This window comes from Taurulus bubalis, assembly GCF_910589615.1.
Source record: "Taurulus bubalis genome assembly, chromosome: 7".
Lineage (NCBI taxonomy): Eukaryota > Metazoa > Chordata > Actinopteri > Perciformes > Cottidae > Taurulus > Taurulus bubalis.
In genome coordinates, this window is record NC_136595.1 from 7,149,629 (window position 1) to 7,168,834 (window position 19,206).

Consider the following 19,206-nt stretch of genomic DNA (forward strand, 5'->3'; position numbering starts at 1 on the left):
ATGGTTCTTTCGGTAGTTTCTTCATTGCTTCTTGGCACAAATACCCTTTTAAATAAAACCTTTTGGTAAATTGTGCCTTACAAAACTCTTAACAATTGTTTTTACAAATATTTCTTTTTTTACCACAATACAATCAATACTGGCTGTGAAAATGACAATTTTCTTTCTGCTTCCTGTCCAGTTCTGATCCCTGGAGTGGAGAATAACATAACCTAATATTATTCAGACTGCAGACAGTGCCCTCGGTCCATCAGTGTTTAAGTGATAAATGGTGCCAGTGCTTGAATAAAAGGTCTATATTAGCTGCATTGTGGAAGAATCAAACCTCCTTTCTATACCGCAGACATGAATAAAAAAGCAGCGACCCCATATTATAGCTACAGTCTGACACACACACACACACACACACACACACACACACACACACACACACACACACACACACACACACACACACACAGTCATTTGGCATGTGTCATTTAGGAGTTTCCACTGGCTGGCAGCCTTTGACATGGTAATGAGAGTCTCTCATCAGACCAGACGTTCACTGACAGCGAATCTTTATACAAAAGCTTAGTTTAGATAAAAGAACAGTTTATATCATGACTGTCGGACCTAATTGCAGCGTATATATTTCCTTCACATTTGGCTCAGTGCTGTCTGGTTTACATAGGTCGGTCTTTGAAATTACAAGCTGCCTCTTCAGCAGCAATAAAGTGAATGAACCGTAAGCAGTTTTCTTAACTTTTTGTTGAAATTGATGCTTTAGTTTTGCGTTATCTCAGGTCCCCACAGACTGCTGACAGCCAAAACATTTGCTGTCAAAGCCTTTTTTTTTTGTTTTGTTTGGAATAGTCCCTAAAATAAAAAAGAAGTACAAAGAGATAAAGAAACAATGCTGATTTCAGATTTGACATATTTACAGACATAAATAGCACCAAAAATGAATCAAATCCAGACGGAATCTATTTTCTATTCCTCTTGATATCACACTGTGTTTGAGGCAAAGGAAACGAGTTTCCATAACCTATTTTCTGGCCCTTCAGGCTTTTCATCCTGCTGTGCGCACTCAACAGATTGCGTTGATACTGATGTGGGTACCTCAAGTGTCACCTCATCCTCCAATCAGAATCTATCTGGCATTGATGCAAAAATGATGCCTGGCACATAATCAAGTTCAATGTACTTTATTTTTGACACTGTGCAACTTTGGCTTCCACTTTTCCCATTGACAGCTGTCTCTAATGTAATGTAGCGTAAATATTTACTTTGCTCTTTACTTTGTGAATAGAAATGGGGAAACGGCCCTTTTCTGGGTCAGAAAAACTACGGCCACCACTGTTTCAGGTTCTTGAAGTAGTGTGTCCCTTGGCAATATGTAAACATTTTCTAACTGGCCAACGTCAGCCAAACAACTGGGGATTGCCAATACGTTTCCTTGTCTTCGGATGAATGATAAATTGATGAGGAAACTGGCTTCTGAAATTGGACATCTAGCTTTAACCTCAGCCTTCTAGTAATATGTAACTTTGCACTGCATATTCAAAAGCCTTTCACAGGGTTTTCAATATGCAGTGTCTCTCTACCAATGAACCCTTTAAGAGCCTTTCACATGGTTGTCACTTTTAAAGGGGTCATTGGTAGAGACACAGTTTTTAACTAACACATGTTCAAATCCCTTTTGTGTGCCCCCGTCTGCAATCAAAGTTTCATTGTTTTAAAAAGCTACCGTGACGACGGCTGTGATTGTAGTTGAGTTCAGTTCTAGAAATCATATCCTATCAAACAAATGTAGCGTTCCCAGCTTGCTGTGGCCCCCCCCCCCCCCATGATTCAGAAGAGCACAATAGAAAGGATGGTCTTGTTTCGACATAATCTGAGATTCCACTTTCATTTCGATGGGTTCATCATCAAGTGAAATCCATTCTGAACAAAAGAAAGCTGTAATCTCTCTAACCAATGGGGGCCATTAGCCGCTTCAGGTTTTATACAGCAGGGCCCTGAAAATGAAAGCTTGCTCGGAGAGATTCGTCGATCCACTAACTGCCTCTGAATTGAGTTGGTCTCTGTATCCTTTTTGGGGAAGAGAGGGATTTTCTCCTCTGACATGGTTCAATAAGTGCAAAGGGAAGCCTTTGTAACTCCCTACTGTGTCTGAAGGTGAAGGAAAACCGATGGTGAAAAGGTAAAAGCAGGTGAAATGTCTTTCAATGAACTTGATGGCTTGATGGTCTTCTGGACTACCTCATCATACACTTGTCAGTTCAGCTTCCCACCAACATGAGCGTGTTGATTTATTTCACAGAAAGTCCACAAACTGAAAAGAGCTACAGCCGTTGTAACAAAGGTAGAAGACATACAAGCTCACGAGTTACATTGCTACTTGGGCTTCAGACAGCAAGTCAGACGGGTATTGATCGGGGCTCAATTCCTGCCCACGCTCAAGTGAGACAGAGGGGAATTCTTGATCTGATACTTTAGATGTCTCGATAAGCATTTGTTGTCTTTGACACTTATGTCTAACCAATGCAACATGGGTATAGATGTATGACCTCTGAGTGAGCGGATGGAGAGAAAGAAAAGCGATCGGTCAGATGGGAGGAAGAATCTAGAAAGTGAGAGGGGGAGACAGTGACAAAGTGTCCGAGCACAAGGTCCTTAACTATACATTAACGTTTGACAGTCGACAGAAGAAATAGATTTCCCTTCTGTCCTATAGGACACACCAGGAAACTGTGCCAACAGCCTTGGGAAGTCTCATTTATCAAAACTAAACATCCTTTCTTTCCTTTCCTTTTTTTTTTTTTTCATCGGAGACGGTCCAGATGTTGAAATGCCTCCCTAAATGGATGCAGTCCCAAACGTTGCTTTTTATGTAATTGTTACGCATGTGAGCCCAAACTAGTTTCTCTACTTGGCAAAGAGAAAAGGAGTTGTGGTCGACATGTGCACATGAATTTTGTGAGCAGGTGTTGATGCAAAATAAAGCAACCAATAACTCGCCGTTATAAACTATCACTGTCAGACTCGGAGCTTGGTTATGCAGCATCCTCCCTGTTCACGTTTAAACTACATTTCACATCACATCCTCAAAGGCATGAAATGAAGCCATCTGTTCTTGTGATTGTTCTTTTCCCCCCCAAATATGCTCCTTTATCCTGGATGCTCATTATGTGGCCAAAAGTTAATGAACAGTGGAACAAAGTGTACAGACATCCTTCTAATGAAACATTTTATTCCAAAATGAATGGACATTAATTAGATGATCTTACATCCTCCACTCTTCTGTGAAAGCGTTCCACCAGAAATGGACTTAAGACATTTTTTCCCACTCAGCCACAAAAGCATTAGTGAGTTCGTCCGCTGCTGTTGTTGGGTGATGAAGCCTGGCTCGCAGTTTTATCTCAAAGTTGATGGATGAGGTGGATTTCGAGCTCCCATGAAGGCCAAACTTTTTCAGCACAAAACTGGGAGAACTATTTCTTTATAAACCTGACTTTGTGCACGGGGTATTGTTTTGTTAAAAGAGTTAGAGGTATCCACATGTTTTTGGCCAAAGAGATTATATGACCTCAAAATGACAAGTCAGTCTCAATATTATGAAAAGTGTGATTGTGGCCAATCCAGTCTGAAAAAAACGTTATCATGAAAAGCTGGTGGCAGTTTTGTGGTTCTAAATTCAGCACCTCTAACATGGCGGCATCCCCCGTGTATGGAAATTGCCTAAAATTGCTTTTTTTCTAATAGCTGTCAAGGGGCGGCGACTCTGGTTGCAGTAAGAAATTAGATTGTATAGAAGTCTATGAGCAAATTACCCTGCTTATCACTTGATGTATTCCATCAGAAATTCATTAGTTTCAATTGATAGATTCAAGTCTTCTTCAAGCCAGTATGATTATTTATTTTTTTAAACCAGATAAATCCACAATAAGGCAATGGTCAAAAACCAAGATGGGGACGGCCAAAAATGTCCAACTCAAGGCTTACAAATGGCAGTTCACAAAGCAATTGGGACATCAAGGTGATTATGTGCACTTCTTTTATAACGGGTACTTTGTTACTGGAAGTTCAGTCTTTACCTCGGAAATGACAGTTATCAAAATAACCACTAGCTGTTCTGGAGCTTTGGAGATTGTTAGACTCTTACTAACTGGACTCATACTTTTTTTGCAAGGGGCCCTCTCAAAAGAGAATGCAATGTGATTTTAGATTGGTTTTCCTAAGGAGTTTTATGATGTGTAGTTTTGCTTGCTACATCCATAACATACGCTTCAATTTGTGCTTAGGTAGCTGCTTGTGTGTGCTGTTGCTGCGTACCAAAATATTTTCAATTGGAAGTTTTGGCTTTGGTTCAAACACGGTGCTGCGTCGCTGAGATTGATGAAACATGATGGACCTCGTAGCGTCCTAAACACAAATGGTTGTGGAAAATGAAATGACTTTTCATGAACAACGTTGCTCGATATTGAATCAGCCGCCAGTTTGTGGAGAAAATGAGAGGGGGAGGAGAGGCCGTGTGATGTGGAAAGAAAATATAAGAGAGGGGGAGAGAGCGTGTGGAGCAAGTGAGTGCAATAGAGAAGAAAGAACATGATAAAGTGAGAGTGAGTGGCAAACAAGCGCCCCGATGCTCTATCAATATAGCTCTGGGAATGAGAAGTAAAGAAAAACAAATAAAAACATCGCCGATACGAGATTGGGAATGAACATGTAGACAGGTCCACTAGAGTGATCAGCAGTAAAATAATAAGTGTGATGGTTGGTTTGAAGTAAAACAAGAAGTAAAGGTGGCGGTGTGTGGGAGAGAGAAAGTGACGAAAGCTTTGTGGTTGGCAAGTAAGAGGGGAGTGTGCAGCGGGGAAAGGAGGTGAGGAAGACGGCGTCTCTGGGGACTGACTTGGGGGTACGGACGGTTGCTTTGGTCGTAGAAGAACACCGTTATTTTGAAGTGGAATTGTACAAGCTCAGCCATATCTCTGAGGTTTAATGATCGGCAGCAATAAGTTTGAGAATATGTTTGTTGTACGAGTTGCAGCGTATTTTCTAATCATGGAAAGTTGTCTGCCTTGTACATACTTGATTTGTAGCGTGTTTTTGTGTGTGGCAATTGCATGCTAGAAATGCATTGTTTTTTTTTCATTTTCTTATATTGGAGTAATTCCATTTGAGATACAACCTGCTCTATTCAGCTACCTGATGATGAGATGAGAGTAGGTGAAGAGCAGCAATTTATAGAGTGTGGTACATTTTAATTTGTAGGATTTTCTTTATTTAACCCTTTGAGAGCCTTTAGATCGCCAGCAGCTAGTACCAAAAGAACGTACAATCCATTGGTACCTACCATTTTCAAAGGGGATAATCCCATGCATGCAGTATAAATGTGTTATTTTCACCCATTCTAAAAAATGTTTCTGCACACTGGGAGTGTTTAACAGTCTCATAATTGCATACATTGGGTATGACCGTAAAGCGGAGACTCTTGTGGATCCAATGAGCCAATTGTATTCATGTGTGATGATGTTAGTCCTCATAGAAGCCATTTAACATAGTGAGACCATCAGATATAAGTCACTTTGTGACATGACCTGTTTGACCTCTAGGATAATCACAACTAAAGGCCGAGGGCATCCAGAGAATGTATGGCGTCCCTTGGTATAATAAGGAGGTTTCTAACAAATTCCATAACAAAAGTCCAATTACCCAAAAATGCAAGTCTTGCAGAAAGTTTTGAGATGGCAAATCACTGCATGGATTTCACTATGGTGTTCATCAAGGTCTTGGTATCTTGATGTGGCATTCAGGAGGAACTTTTGATAATTTGTATCAGTTCTGGAGTGTCAAACATAGTTACATATAGCACCAGATCTGCATAACAAATGCTATCAACCTCAAAACTGCTGCATCAACTTATGAGACATAGGTGGGCATGAGATTGGCCATCATACACTTCCATCATAATGTGCTATGCCCTTATACACTCTACACTTTCAAGGATTGAATGTGTTTCTTAGAACAACTTGACACACAGGGCGGAGCTGCATCTCAAATTAATCTTTAGGTTCCCAGCTTGCAGCTTTCATTTATGTAGCAGACTGTTGACCTGTTACTCCCCCCCCACCACCCAACATATATATATATATATATATATATATATATATATATATATATATATATATATATATATATATATATATATATATATATATATATATATATATATATATATATATATAATGTGTGTGTAAAAATGTTGGTCTCTAAAGGTTAAAACAATGCTACAGGAGAAATTCATTTTTGCGCCACTTCTCTCATGTGGTATTAAATTGAACCACATTTACATGTTAATCATTGTGTTAGATTATGCATAGTATGCTGTGGTTTTTAAAGGCAGTATCGTTGCTTTTCTCACAATTTTGGCTTTTCTGCTGCGCACAGAGGAAACACCCAACATCAAAGATGGTTGACCACATAGATTTTGTCTGGCAATAAGGGAGGTAAAACTGAACTAGATCTAAAGAAGACAGTGCTCTTGTTCCCCCCTGCGGTGCAGACTAGAGAGAGTAAGCCTTTTATGTTGTAGCTATGGAGGCCCAGCTCGTCCTCTTACTGGCTCTGATTGTTGGTTCTTCCTTTTCTTTCTTGCTAGTTCGCTGTCTTCCCCCTACAGGGGGAAGTCTGCTTCCTCTTTCTGGGTGATTTATGGTCGGGCTGATTGGTTGATGGATCTCAGGCAGGGTGCAACATACTATTATTCAGCTGCCATATGGCTAGTGAATGTTAAAATGTTACCAGCCAGTATTGGTTGTTCTGCTGGTGAGTGATGCATGTCTTTTAGGCATTTTCACCTGTATTTGGCTGGTAAATGACCATTTTGAGCCCTCTTCTCAGGTATCTACACTCTATCTTTTTTTCTGTCTGTGGTGTTTTCCTTCAATTCTATTATTGACCTGGACCTTCACACCCTCAGACTACTTACAGCTGTATAACAATATCACATTAATCCACCTTTGTCACGCACTACAAAAGCATTCTCAGGAAAAATGGAAACATTTATTTTGCAACCATGGAAACATATTCAACAAACTCATAGCTAGAAGAATATGTCATTTGAGTTTGACCTTGTAAATACCGGCAAATTTTGTATGCACATGTAATTATACTATTCTTATATCCTGGTGTATAAAGGTGATTCAACCGAGCGCAAGGTAGCGTTTAAGAACTCCAGATGGAAACTTCAGCAGCTCTGTGAAGGTTAAGACCACATGCATTATCCTTCATCAGCCACCTAATGACAACATGACAGTTTGCTCATTTAAGAAACCTTGACTTTCAGTTTGCGTAATTATGAGCCTAATGATCTGAGCTGTTCATTAAACTTCATATTCTCACAAAATGATTGCTTCTTCCACCCCCCCATCTCTCTTTCTCGCTCTTAGTCTTGAATTCTTTTGCAGCTCTCCTTATTATTTTCCCTCTTCCCAAGAGGAGACACGGCATTAACCTGTTCACCACCAAGAGTATTTCTGACTGGTTACGCATTTCGGTCAATGTGTGTGTCAAAGAGCTGCCGAACAAGCATTGAAAACGTTTCAATTCATAATCGATGCGCCATCAGATCGGCTTTCCGGATAGGCCTTTGTAGAGACCACCGATCAAACTATTTAGAACGAATATTCACTGATAACAATTGTTGGCCGATCGATTGAGGCACCCCCTGATCGTGGCCCGATGAAGCCAATAGCTTCCAGTAGAGCCAACACAGAATACATTAAATAGGCAAGACATTTACAACACAAAGCGTTCAGATCTTCCCAACAGCGCTTGAAGATGTGGCGTCAAAGCTCATTGACACAAAGGATTGCCGGACTGGAAGGAAAGCCCATTCATTTTGTATTTTTTTTTTCTCGAGAATGAATCCGCGTGTCCAAAGCAAAAAAGGAACCTAAACTGACATCTCTAGTGATAATGATCAAAAGCCACTGATTCGGAACAAAATGGCGTGTGTGTGCATGTGCAGGCAGAGAAGGCCTGGTTGACTTAGCAGAGATCAGGACACCACACCGGCAGAATGTCTGTTGACTTCATAAAAGGTGGGCAAGAAGTTGGACAACAACAACACCGCTGTGATGGTCTCAGAAAGGTCTTTGCCAATGAGCTAAACAAATAAAAAGCCTCAGTCTTTCAGCAGACTGAGATCATTGAACAGTCACACTGACTGCCGTTAGTTGACCTCAGCTGTGTGTATTTGGATCTTTTTATTCGCTCTCCATACATTCAGCCTCCCTCAATGGACGGTCATCAACATAAACGCAGGCTTTCTTTGTGCTCGCCTGGCTTCTGGCTTCCAGCTGATATTTGTGTGAGTGTAAATAGCACCGCTGGCCGTGGACGCTATTGTGTCGTGGCTTCGGCATCTTTGTTGCCATAATGATGGATTACACTGGAAATGCGAGAAGAAAAGAAAAAGGACCTTTAGGAAACAACGACCCGTTTATCAGGAAGTAGTGGCTGCAAATGTGAGACTGGCTTATTTGCATGATGGATGGGTGTATTCTTGGACTTCAGTATTCTTTCACTTTTCATTTCACTTTTTGTACTTGCACGCTAATATCCTGTCACTGTAGGGGTCCGTCTCCAAAACGGCTGTACGTAAGCAAATCCTGTTGACTGGAACCCAGAGCAGCCAAACGCAGGAATAAATACCCGTTCACACAAGATCGGCTTTACCTGGGAAGTCTGTCCTGGGCGTTTATTGGGTTCTTAGTCGTATGCAAATGTCAGTTATTGTCAAATGTATAAAGTAAAACAATACCTGTAGAGCTGCCTCGAACAACTCTTTTTAAATATTATTTATAATGATTCATTACCATGCTGCCCCATCAACACATCAGCTGATACACAACCCTGATATCAGATCAGGTCCTTTTTAAAAATGAAATTAACTGTAAACTTCCCTCAAACTAAAGTCCTCTTCACTATTTTAAAGCCTAATTATCTCGTGTTTTATGTTGTTGTTCTTGAAACTGTTTGTAATTCCTTGTTAATTGTGTAGTTGTGTTGTGTAAATCGTGCAGTGCGTCACCTCCAGATTCCTTCTGCTTACAGGCTGCTTACTGTTTTTTGAGACCTTGAGTAAAAGCAGTGGGATGTAAGAGGCCGCTCTGAAAACCATTTCTGAAAGACCACAACTTTGGAGTTGTTGGTGGTGTAAAATAAAGCCCTGTGAATCCGCATTTTCTGCATTGTTGCTGTTTTTTAACAGCTTTTTAGGTGCAAATTCAGGAGGCTGGCCTTGGAGAGATATTAGGGATTACTCCAAATGACCTAAAGTGAGTCGCTATCTATGCTCATTAAAAACACTCTCACCAACGAGTCTGCTGTTGAAGACGCTGCTTTCTGGGGGGAGAGGGAGTCTGACTGAATAAATGGCCAGTTATGTAAAATGAATGCTTGCAGCGGTTCCTGGCACAAGTGTTTTAATAAGGTTCATTCATATCCTCATGTTATATACCATATCGCTGCTGCATCTGGGAACGTGGATGTGGATTCAATATCGGGGCTGTATCGGACATGTATACTCATTGTGTGCAGCGCTCTCTGTTGTATTATGCCCCATACACTTAAATTGCGGCTGTAATCATTTCCATGAGGGTCAATCACGCAATCCATCATCCGTCAACGTTACAGCTCGATTACAGCCGCCCCATAAAGTCGCACGTAAATCTCATTCACGTAAACATCAATGCTCGTTTAGGACTCGAGATTAACGGCGGAAGTGCTCAAGCTTTTCTTTCTATTACTTTATGAAAATGCCTGGTGTGGATTTGAGTGCTGCCGGTCTCAACAGGTTGTTGCCGTTATTAAGAAAAGCGACTCTTTCTTCCGTCACGATTACGCCACCAAAGGTGCCCGCTGTGCAAAGTTAATCATGATTATTACAGTCCACTTGAGAACAATAAATCCTCCTCCGCATCAGCGTACAAACTATAATTGCATCCAAAAATGAAAAAAGCAAACAAATCATTATCATTTCTGCTGTATTGGCTTGTTGGCGTTGCTGCTGTTGGATGCGTTCCCTCCTTTGAACGCTTCACTGTACAGGAAGGTCTAATTCTTGTCATCCATCATCCTCATGACTGGTGTGTGGAGTGTAATATGTGCTGCACATACAGTACCGCCGCTGAATAGTGTCAGAACTAAAATAGTTTTTCTCTTGAATTCATTTTTTTGGGACAAATGTATTAATTTTTTCAGAATCGTTTAGTAGTTTTAGCAGTTACTTTAAGCACATCATTTCATAAAGTGGACAGGAGCTGGGAAATTATGGACCCCTCAGTTGACCCCTTGGCAAACCTCACACTTTTTGTTCATCAGTCAACACCACACAGACACACACACAGACACACACACACACACACACACACACACACACACACACACACACACACACACACACACACACACACACACACACACACACACACACACACAGGCGGAATGTTCTAGTTCTTATCTCGCTCTGCAGCCTGATGTGATTCAAGGACAAAACAAACCGCGAGTGTTGATGTTGAATGTTGAACAATCTGAGTTATTGTGGTCATTTATTGAATCCGCGCTGACAGAATGTTCTTCTGTATATTCGTACAGTAAATTTTAAATATAGGCACATATGCCCATGGTCAGCTACAGAAACGATTTATATATTTGTACCATAGAGCTGTAGCAATTACTTGATTAAATGAGAAACTGATATACAGTTGATTAATTATGTCATTCTTTTTTTTAAATTTAAAACAAATGCCTTCCAGCTCCTCAATTATAATGATTTTTGTTGGTCTTGGTCATTTGATTAAATGCCCTTTTTAGTTTTTTAAGTTTTACCAGAGCTACACTACACTTTGCTGGCTGGGTGCCTTTTATATTTTATTTATTTGTTTTAAAAATACGATCCACAAAAGGGATTTTGATATATTAGGTTTTCATTTCAGGTCTCAGCAACGATTAACAGAATTAAAGGTGAGCATCTTGGAGCTTGATGTTCACACAAAGGAATACTTAGGAAATAGTTTTTTTTGTTACTCATTCACAGACTCCACAACTGAAGAACCGCACTTTTTATTGCCGTTAATAAACCTACTTCACTGTGAGTGTGTGTGTGTGTGTGTGTGTGTGTGTGTGTGTGTGTGTGTGTGTGTGAAGCCTTTTTTTAAAGGGGGAAAGTGTCCAGACGGGCGACAGGAGGGTGAACGAGGAACTCAATAGGAGGAATATTAAAGAAACCTGACTAATGACATTAAAAAAAAGAGCGATTTTGAATGGCATTGGTCAACTCTGTGTGTGTGTGTGTGTGTGTGTGTGTGTGTGTGTGTGTGTGTGTGTGTGTGTGTGTGTGTGTGTGTTGGCCGTGGGTAATGAAGCGAGTCAGCTTGTGTCTCACTGCTGTTGCCGTCTCCTTTACCGTCTCCATTCTGGATTCCTCACTTCAAGCCTCGCACCGAGCAGATTTCCCTCGAGCAATCAAGTAGCAGCCCAGAATTTAATCTGAGCAAACGAGGTGAATCGTGCAGCATCTCGGGGGCGGAGGGATTGCACGGTTGCTTTTTTCCCCCGGTGGCCAGTGAAGCATTAACGAGCGTCCACTCTCAGAAGCGCAGTAATGCACTGCACCGGCGAGCCGACGGGGCGAAAGCGCTCCTGGACTCAAACAAGACGTGCAGACGGCGCTCGGAGCCGACGTCTCTCCAGACAACCGTGACAGGTGGTTCTATACAACACAATTATCCCCCCAAACACTCATCCAGAATACCAATACAACCAATAAAATGCAGAGGATTCTGGGAAAGGGGGGGGGTAGAAAGCCACCTAGGTTTATCCTTGCCCTTGGATATGAACAGAGAAGTCCTACAATAACCATTCTACCCGTTATGTGTTTGGTAGGCAAACACTGTGTGTGTCCATGCTGCTGACTGTCGCCCGCTGCTGCTCTGGCGGCGCTCACGGCTCCATTAGAGGCAGCGAGGACGACGGAATCCGCCTCGGCTCTGGTCTGCGCTGTGCGAACTTGACCCGGTCTGCCGACCGGGCCGTGTCCGCTCGGCGGGGCCGCTGTCTTTTCATCATTAGTGTGGCACGTTGCATCAGAACACCTACTGTATTATTTGGATTCTGTTTTTTAGATGAAAAAGAAAAAGTCAGTGCTTGTAATGTGTCTCTTTAATGTGTCTTTTATCCAAAGCGACTTACAATAAGTGCGTTCAACCATGAGTAAAAACTCAGAACAACAAGAATCAAGAAAGTGCAATTTCTTCAAAAAAAAAGTTAAACTACAAATGCTATACATTGCTACTTTCTTTATTCAAGGTGTAGTCTAAAAAGATGTGTTTTTAGATGTAGAGACTTCCTGCTGTCCTGAGCTCATTCCACCATTGAGGCTGTTGAGTGCAGCTGCTTTGTGGCCGACTGCATGGAGGAAGAAGTCCACCATTCACACACTTAGCCGAGGTTAAGCGCCTCGCTCCACAGGATTTTATGGTCGTTCAGTTTTTCCAGCAAACTTTAAACGATCTTCCCGAGCTATTGAACCTCTGCACTTTTTTTTTATTGCGGACTGCATTGTGTCATAGCATTGATTTTACAAAAGCTGTTAAGTGCAGAAAGCTGATACGCAATAGTCTAAAAGGTCTTGTCTGGCTGGTCATAGTGTGAAATGCTGTCTGCATGGGCAAGGATCCACACATGAATATGAGATCGATCCAGTATAGAGACATTTCATTTTCCAGCAAAATGTATAGGTAGGCTAACTAGCAAAACCTGTACTATATATTTAAGATAATATAGTTTCTTCTCCGGCTCTCCCAATGTAAACATGGTGCTACATGACCGTAAAATGGGCAGAAAAGGTGCATGTTTGTCAGCTGTAACCGCAGGTGATATTAAAGGTCATCCCCGGGTTCAATCTATTTCTGACTGAGCAGAAAGAAAACACCACGTTGTTGTGCCTGGTCATCTGTTTAACACGGAGAATGTCATGGCTTTAACCACAAATCAAGATGGAGCCAAATGCTTTGTTCAACATTAAACAACTGTTTCAAACAGTGAGCAAATACATAAATTAACATTTATTTTAGTCATATTCTAATACTGTCCTCGGTACTTATTATGATGTTTTTTTTTCTGCCTCCAGACGAACTGAGCCCTCTTCAAATATTTGAGGGGATGTAACGGTGTCATTCTCGGCCAAATATTAAATCATTTCTTTTCTGTCTCCCCCTCTCTGCAGTATGAGTTCAAGGTGAAAAACATCAAGAAGAAAAAAGTCAACATCGTGGTGTCTGTCGACGGCGTGAGAGTCGGCTTGAGGAAAAAGAAAAAAGTGAGTGACTTTTATTCAATATTATATATTTTTGGTGGTGCCATTTAAGGGTGCGCTGCTAAGAAGAAGGAACATGTGAACGTGTTTAAGCCAATGAGCTCGTGTTATTTCAGTACAGGCTCCAATGTCTGGTCTACTCGGCTTTGATCGGCTCTGAGAGTTTCTTATCATAACGACAGAAAACTTAAACGAGCCGATATGTTGTTGCCACGAGTGTCTTGTTTGAACAAGATGAGTCGTTGCACGTCACAATTATGAGAAATATATAATATGTGCCTTTGCAGCCAAGTGCTTACAACGTACCCTCGTTCTACGGTTCTTATGATATCCTACGAAAGGCCACTCCTCGTGTTGTCTTTCTTTCTATGAAAGCCTGCAACACGTGTCGATTTCCACTCATAACACGCAAACATGCCACGTTACCGCAATGCCCCGGGTTCGCTTCCAGCCTCGGGACCTGTTGTTGCGTTCCCCTGTTTCTCCCACTATTTCCAATCTGTGTCTGAGCTGTCAAATATAAGCAAAAAATATATAAGAAACAGGAAAGCACCTTAACGAGAAGATCTCACTTTTTTTGTGTGTGATTCTGTCTAGGAGCAAATACGCATATTAAACTGAGACATTCCATTGTTTTGAATATTTAAGATATTTGTGCTAGCTTAACTGCATCACCTGTCTTGAGCAACAACACCATCATGGCTCCAGGTGGCTCGCTGCCTCCGGCTATATATCGTTGTGTTCCCATAGAGGACAAAAAACCACTGAAAGCTTTGCACACTGATCCGCAGTTATGATCCAGAGTAACGACGTGTTGTGAGCAGTGTATGGATTCTACTTTGTGCGCTCGGCCCCTGCCACGCAGCTCATTAGCTGCCCGCAGTCATGAGGCTGATGTCGAGAAGCACGAACAGCTGGAAAGGATGAATTAGTGAGCGGGCGTTCCCCATCTCTTCTTTTCCGGAAGCTTCTGTCTATAGTTGCAATTTTATTTCTACAGTTATTATTTTTTTCTACAGTTATTACTCGACTGTTTGGCACATTGTGTTTCAATCACACTGTGGGGGTTTAAGTGCTAATACGGCAGACGGAGGTGAGAGTGGAGACGAGGGAGGACAAAGAGCCTGAGAGGAATTGTAAATGTTGTGGAGAAGATGTAGAAGGAAAAGAGGCATGGAGGTTAAGTGTAGTCCAAAGAGATGGACCGGAGGGGACGTCACCTGCCGAGAATCACACCGAGTCTGACAGACCGGATGGAAACAAAAGGCCAGTCACTTAGTAGTGCCGTTCATCCTCCTCAGCAGCCACGCGTCCGGCTCTTTTTCATCTCAAATCATTAATCCAGATTAGAAAGCGTTCCGTGTTTGTCTCAAGGTTCCAGGCCGCTCCGCTGGAGCTCCCTCAACTGTGTTTTACATTTAATACAACGGACAGACTGAATTGTTTTTACCGGCCTGCATGTTGTTACTGAAGGAGGAGAGATCAGCACTCTGGCTGGCTGTTGATAATGGTTGTCTGTGAATTGGTCGGCTGACATTTAAGAAACCCCGCCATTCGGCCTCTTTGCCTGAGGACTTGTTTGCATCGAGTGCGGCCTTCAGATGATATATGATGATATATTGCTAAATCTAAATTCAGTACAATGCTGCTGCATTAGCTAGAAAGTTGCCACCGGTTGCTGCAAAAAATGTCAAATGTATTAAACAAATAAGCATCTATTAGAATACATGGCCTAAATAATTGAAATGTTAGTGCTCCAGCTTGAAAGAGGGTGTCTGTTGCCTGCAAGTAACAACGGCGGATGTATTGACCGCGACTTGTAATTGCAGGCGGATGTACATCACAGATACACATTACTATCTCATTAAACAGGGGCTTAATTGAGTTGTCTAAATGGTCCACTAAGGAGCCGCCTGTTCATTACACCAATAAAAATGTGTGTGTGGACGCCAGTGTGTGTGGATGGTCCTGCAACGTAAGTAAATTGAGGAAACTCGGTTAGGTTCAGGCTAGGGCTGTGCGATATACCGGATCAACCGGTATACCGGTTTCGGATTGCCGTACGGTATGAATTTTTCATAAACCGTCATACCGGTCGCCGCTTTTGGCAGGCAACAACATTTAATGTTCACAGCTTGAAGCTGAAGGAACAGCGGACGGAGCTACTTAGGTCTCATGGTGACTCACTTGACTCATGGTTTGAAAGAAATGACATCGCCAAAATGCATGCTGGGTAAATTAATTCGCCAAAATGCCCGCCCACACAGGAAGACTCTTCTTGTGCAGGAAGAAGTCTCTTCCTGTGCGGCTGAGTGGGCGGGATTTAGCCAGCATGCATTTTGGCAATGTCATTTCTTTCAAACCATGAGTCAACTTCTATCCGTGAGACGTAAGTAGCTCAGGCCGCTGTACACGCAGCTGTGACTGTAAACATTAAATGTTGCTGCCTGCCGAAAAATGACAATATTCGTTATGGCTGCGCATGCGCCACTAGTATGAAGGGATATGAAATAACTACATTCCCCTGGGTCCTAAACCCCTCCATGTTTACCTTAACACAACCTATGTACCACAGCTGCTGGCCAGTTGCGAGCGAGTGGTGAAAAACGGCGGCGGTCCTTTTCGGCGTCAATAAATTAATGTGTTTATTTGGAAAAAAATACCGTGATCTACCGTAAAACCGCCAGAATCTTACAAAATACCGTGATATGAATTTTTGGCCATACCGCCCAGCCCTAGTTCAGGCTACAAAACGAATTTTGGTGCATTATTTTCCCGACGGTATTGCTACGAATGCTGGCTGAGTCCAGTCTGGGATGGTACATGAATTGTGGGCAATATGTGGAGTATTACTATGACCTCATTTTTCTCTCGGACCTGCCTGCCTGACGGCTGTGGCTCGTGTGCGTTGCATTCTGTATGTTGAAGAAGTCATTGGAATGGAATTTACAGCGGAGAAAGCAGCGTTTCCTCTGACCTTTCACCTCTATTATCCGTCAGAGAAGATCAGCTCTGATTTGTTCTGTGAGAAAGATACAAGAACTCATGTTGTCCAGGTCGACTCCGCAGTTCAATTCCAGATCGGGTCCAACATCCTAAAGAGGTGAAGAAGTGAAGGAAAGGATTTTAATGGCGGCCTCCGTCTGGCTCGTATCGGCTGATGATGTTGATATTATCGCCACCATCGAAGGCTCAATGTCAAATTAACTTGCCGGATGCAATGAAAGGACGGTCTCGCCTCCTTTGGGTCCTTTTTTTGCCGAGAAGCCGAAATGTCAAGTGTGCCTGTCGGCAATCTGTTCGCCGCATCTCTGAGTGCGGCGGATGAGATGAAAGAGCAGCGATGGGGTTGTGATCGACTGATTGAGTCAACAATAGCTCTGCGGGGATAGAAATCAATATGAATAATTCCTGCGTGCTCGTGTTTTGACATTTTGATTGTGACATTAAACTGGAACGTAGCTTTAAATAAAATGGATGGACAAAAGGGAGAAAGTGAATAAATGTCCAGAGGATGGAGTTGTGTAACAAAAAGCTTAAACTCTGGTGTGAACCGACTGCTTTGCTTTTGTTTCCACAGAAGAAGGAGTGGACGTGGGACGAGAGCAAGATGATGGTGATGCAGGATCCCATTTACAGGTAATGATTAGTATACATGTAACGCTTGTGGCTGTGGCTCATGGGTAGACTGGTCGTCCTGCTCCCTGGCCTTCCCACAGATCTTTGGATAAAAGCGTCATCTAAATGTAATTTCACATTTCCTCTTTCTTTCGCTTAACTTGAAATGCTAGTTTATTTTTGCTTTTAATTCTGGGTCTAACAACTTCAGTCCTTGTGGTTTCGTCGGGCCGGTTCCGAACCAATTTGAATCCCAACTTGATTAAATGCACCGTGGTGACTCAGGAAATGAGAATCCTCAGTCTCTGTCACTGCGAGCGCTGACATTTTAGAGAGAAAGGATATTGTAGATCTTATATTGTATTGTGGATATTGTTGATAACTTTGGCTGACTCCGGGACAGGGCAGCAAAAATATTTCAGAACAATAAATGAGTAATTAGGAAATGTTGCTGCATAAACATGGCATTTGGTCAAGTAGAAGACCACTGATGTCTTTTCTTTTTTACTATGGCTGAACAATTTATTCATTTATTTGTAATATTGCATTTTGAGAAAAGGCAATTTAGCAGAGGCTGCATTAAAGGCCATTTTGAAAATTTATTTCAATAATGCATGGACTAAATGTCAGCGCCATCACAATATTGACACTTTCAGTTTTAATACCGTGAACCATTTGGGGATGTTTTCACCTCAACTTGTCATTAAAAAACACCATAAAAGTGTATTATTAAAATGACTCCTATGCCGTCAATATGGTCAATATTGCTTTGTGTGAACCTGTATGAACCATGTTAACATTGTCTGGCTAAAATGGAGAACAAAGAAGGCGATATAGAATTGAATCATGAATACAGACAGAATATCAGGCTTCAAAAGTCAGAGACCTTCTGATTTTTTTCATGCAGATCAGTGTGAATGTCATCAATAGACCCGACCTCAGGGACAGAAGTGTGTGTGTGTGTGTGTGTGTGTGTGTGTGTGTGTGTGTGTGTGTGTGTGTGTGTGTGTGTGTGAGTGTGAGTGTTCCTCTGTTCCACATCACAGGATTGGGACCATAAGGTCCAGTGTATTCAGTCCAATTGCCGCAGGAGCATAATCCTTTGATTTGAACTCCTATCATAGGCTGTTGTTGTCAGCACACACACACTCCCAGGCGGGCACAGCTCAGAAGTGCATCCAGGAGCCCAGTTGGAGCTTCGGGCTTTTGGAAATGATTCTGTCAGAAAGATGGATTTTGCCGGGCAGTTTGTGTAAGCATCTTTAGCTTAAAAATTCTGAAAGATCTAGCTTGTCCCACTCATCTGAGCCTTGTGCCCGGTCACACAGGACTCAGGAGGCGTGCTTTTGTCCAATGGGTAAGACCCATCAATCAGTCACTGGCGTCTGCCGAGCTGAGCGTGACAGATCCTGATGACTTCTCATCTTTTCCGTCCAACTTAGTTAGAAATGACGGTCCAAGCACTCATCAAATATTCGGCCTCCGCCGTGTGAAATGGAACCTCTAATCCTTTTACCTGACGGGCAAGGATTTGTATTTCACGTAAAGCTGGGAACACACCGTATACGATTTCAGGACATGTTGTGTAATTCCAGCTCAAACAGCAGGGGTAAGCGTCTGCAAAGTAAAGCCAAAGCTCAGGAGTTCTCTGTGGTCCAATCCTCAAGACGTCAAAAATACATCCGTATATCCGACGGCTGGTACAAAGCTCTGGTAGCAGCAGAGACCCGTCAATCACAGTGAGCCCGCCCTAAAGCACACCCAGCTTTACGGTCGGTTTGACTCTAAATGGGACCGATTATTTACTAAATGATCATCATGCTGTGTTGAAGAAGACCAATAAACTCATGTTTACTGAAGTAATAAATCAAGTGAGAAGTAATTTCCTCATAGACTTCTATAGAGTCGTACCTCTTTCTGCAACCAGAGGAGTCGCCTCCTGCTGGCCAGTGGAGGGAATGCACATGTGTAAGACACTTTCTTATTGGTTCCCACCTCTGCTGTGAAGAGTCACACGAGAGTAGCAGTCAGTCTCTTGACCTTGTTCCATAATCAGTCAGTGTATCCTGACTGATTTAATTAAATGAACACTCGGCCTCGTTCTCACATGAATGTACGTTACGTTTCGTATGTGTGCTTCCCACAGGTCATTTCATAACCAAGGAGTTAGTACAGCGCTGTGATATCCATATTCTTTCAAAGTCATGCCACACTGGAAG

General features: G+C 42.2%; 1 protein-coding gene across 1 annotated transcript in view; it reads left to right on the forward strand.

Annotated features, from left to right (window-relative positions):
* nos1apa (nitric oxide synthase 1 (neuronal) adaptor protein a) overlaps nucleotides 1–19,206 on the forward strand; it is a gene marked incomplete at its 3' end in the record, with an annotated part of 118,735 nt that overhangs the window by 39,665 nt on the left and 59,864 nt on the right. The window contains exons 3-4 of the mRNA XM_079221160.1: nucleotides 13,280–13,372; nucleotides 16,950–17,008. Of these exons, the coding sequence (XP_079077286.1) occupies nucleotides 13,280–13,372; nucleotides 16,950–17,008 (152 nt within the window). The remainder of the gene's footprint in view (nucleotides 1–13,279; nucleotides 13,373–16,949; nucleotides 17,009–19,206) is intronic.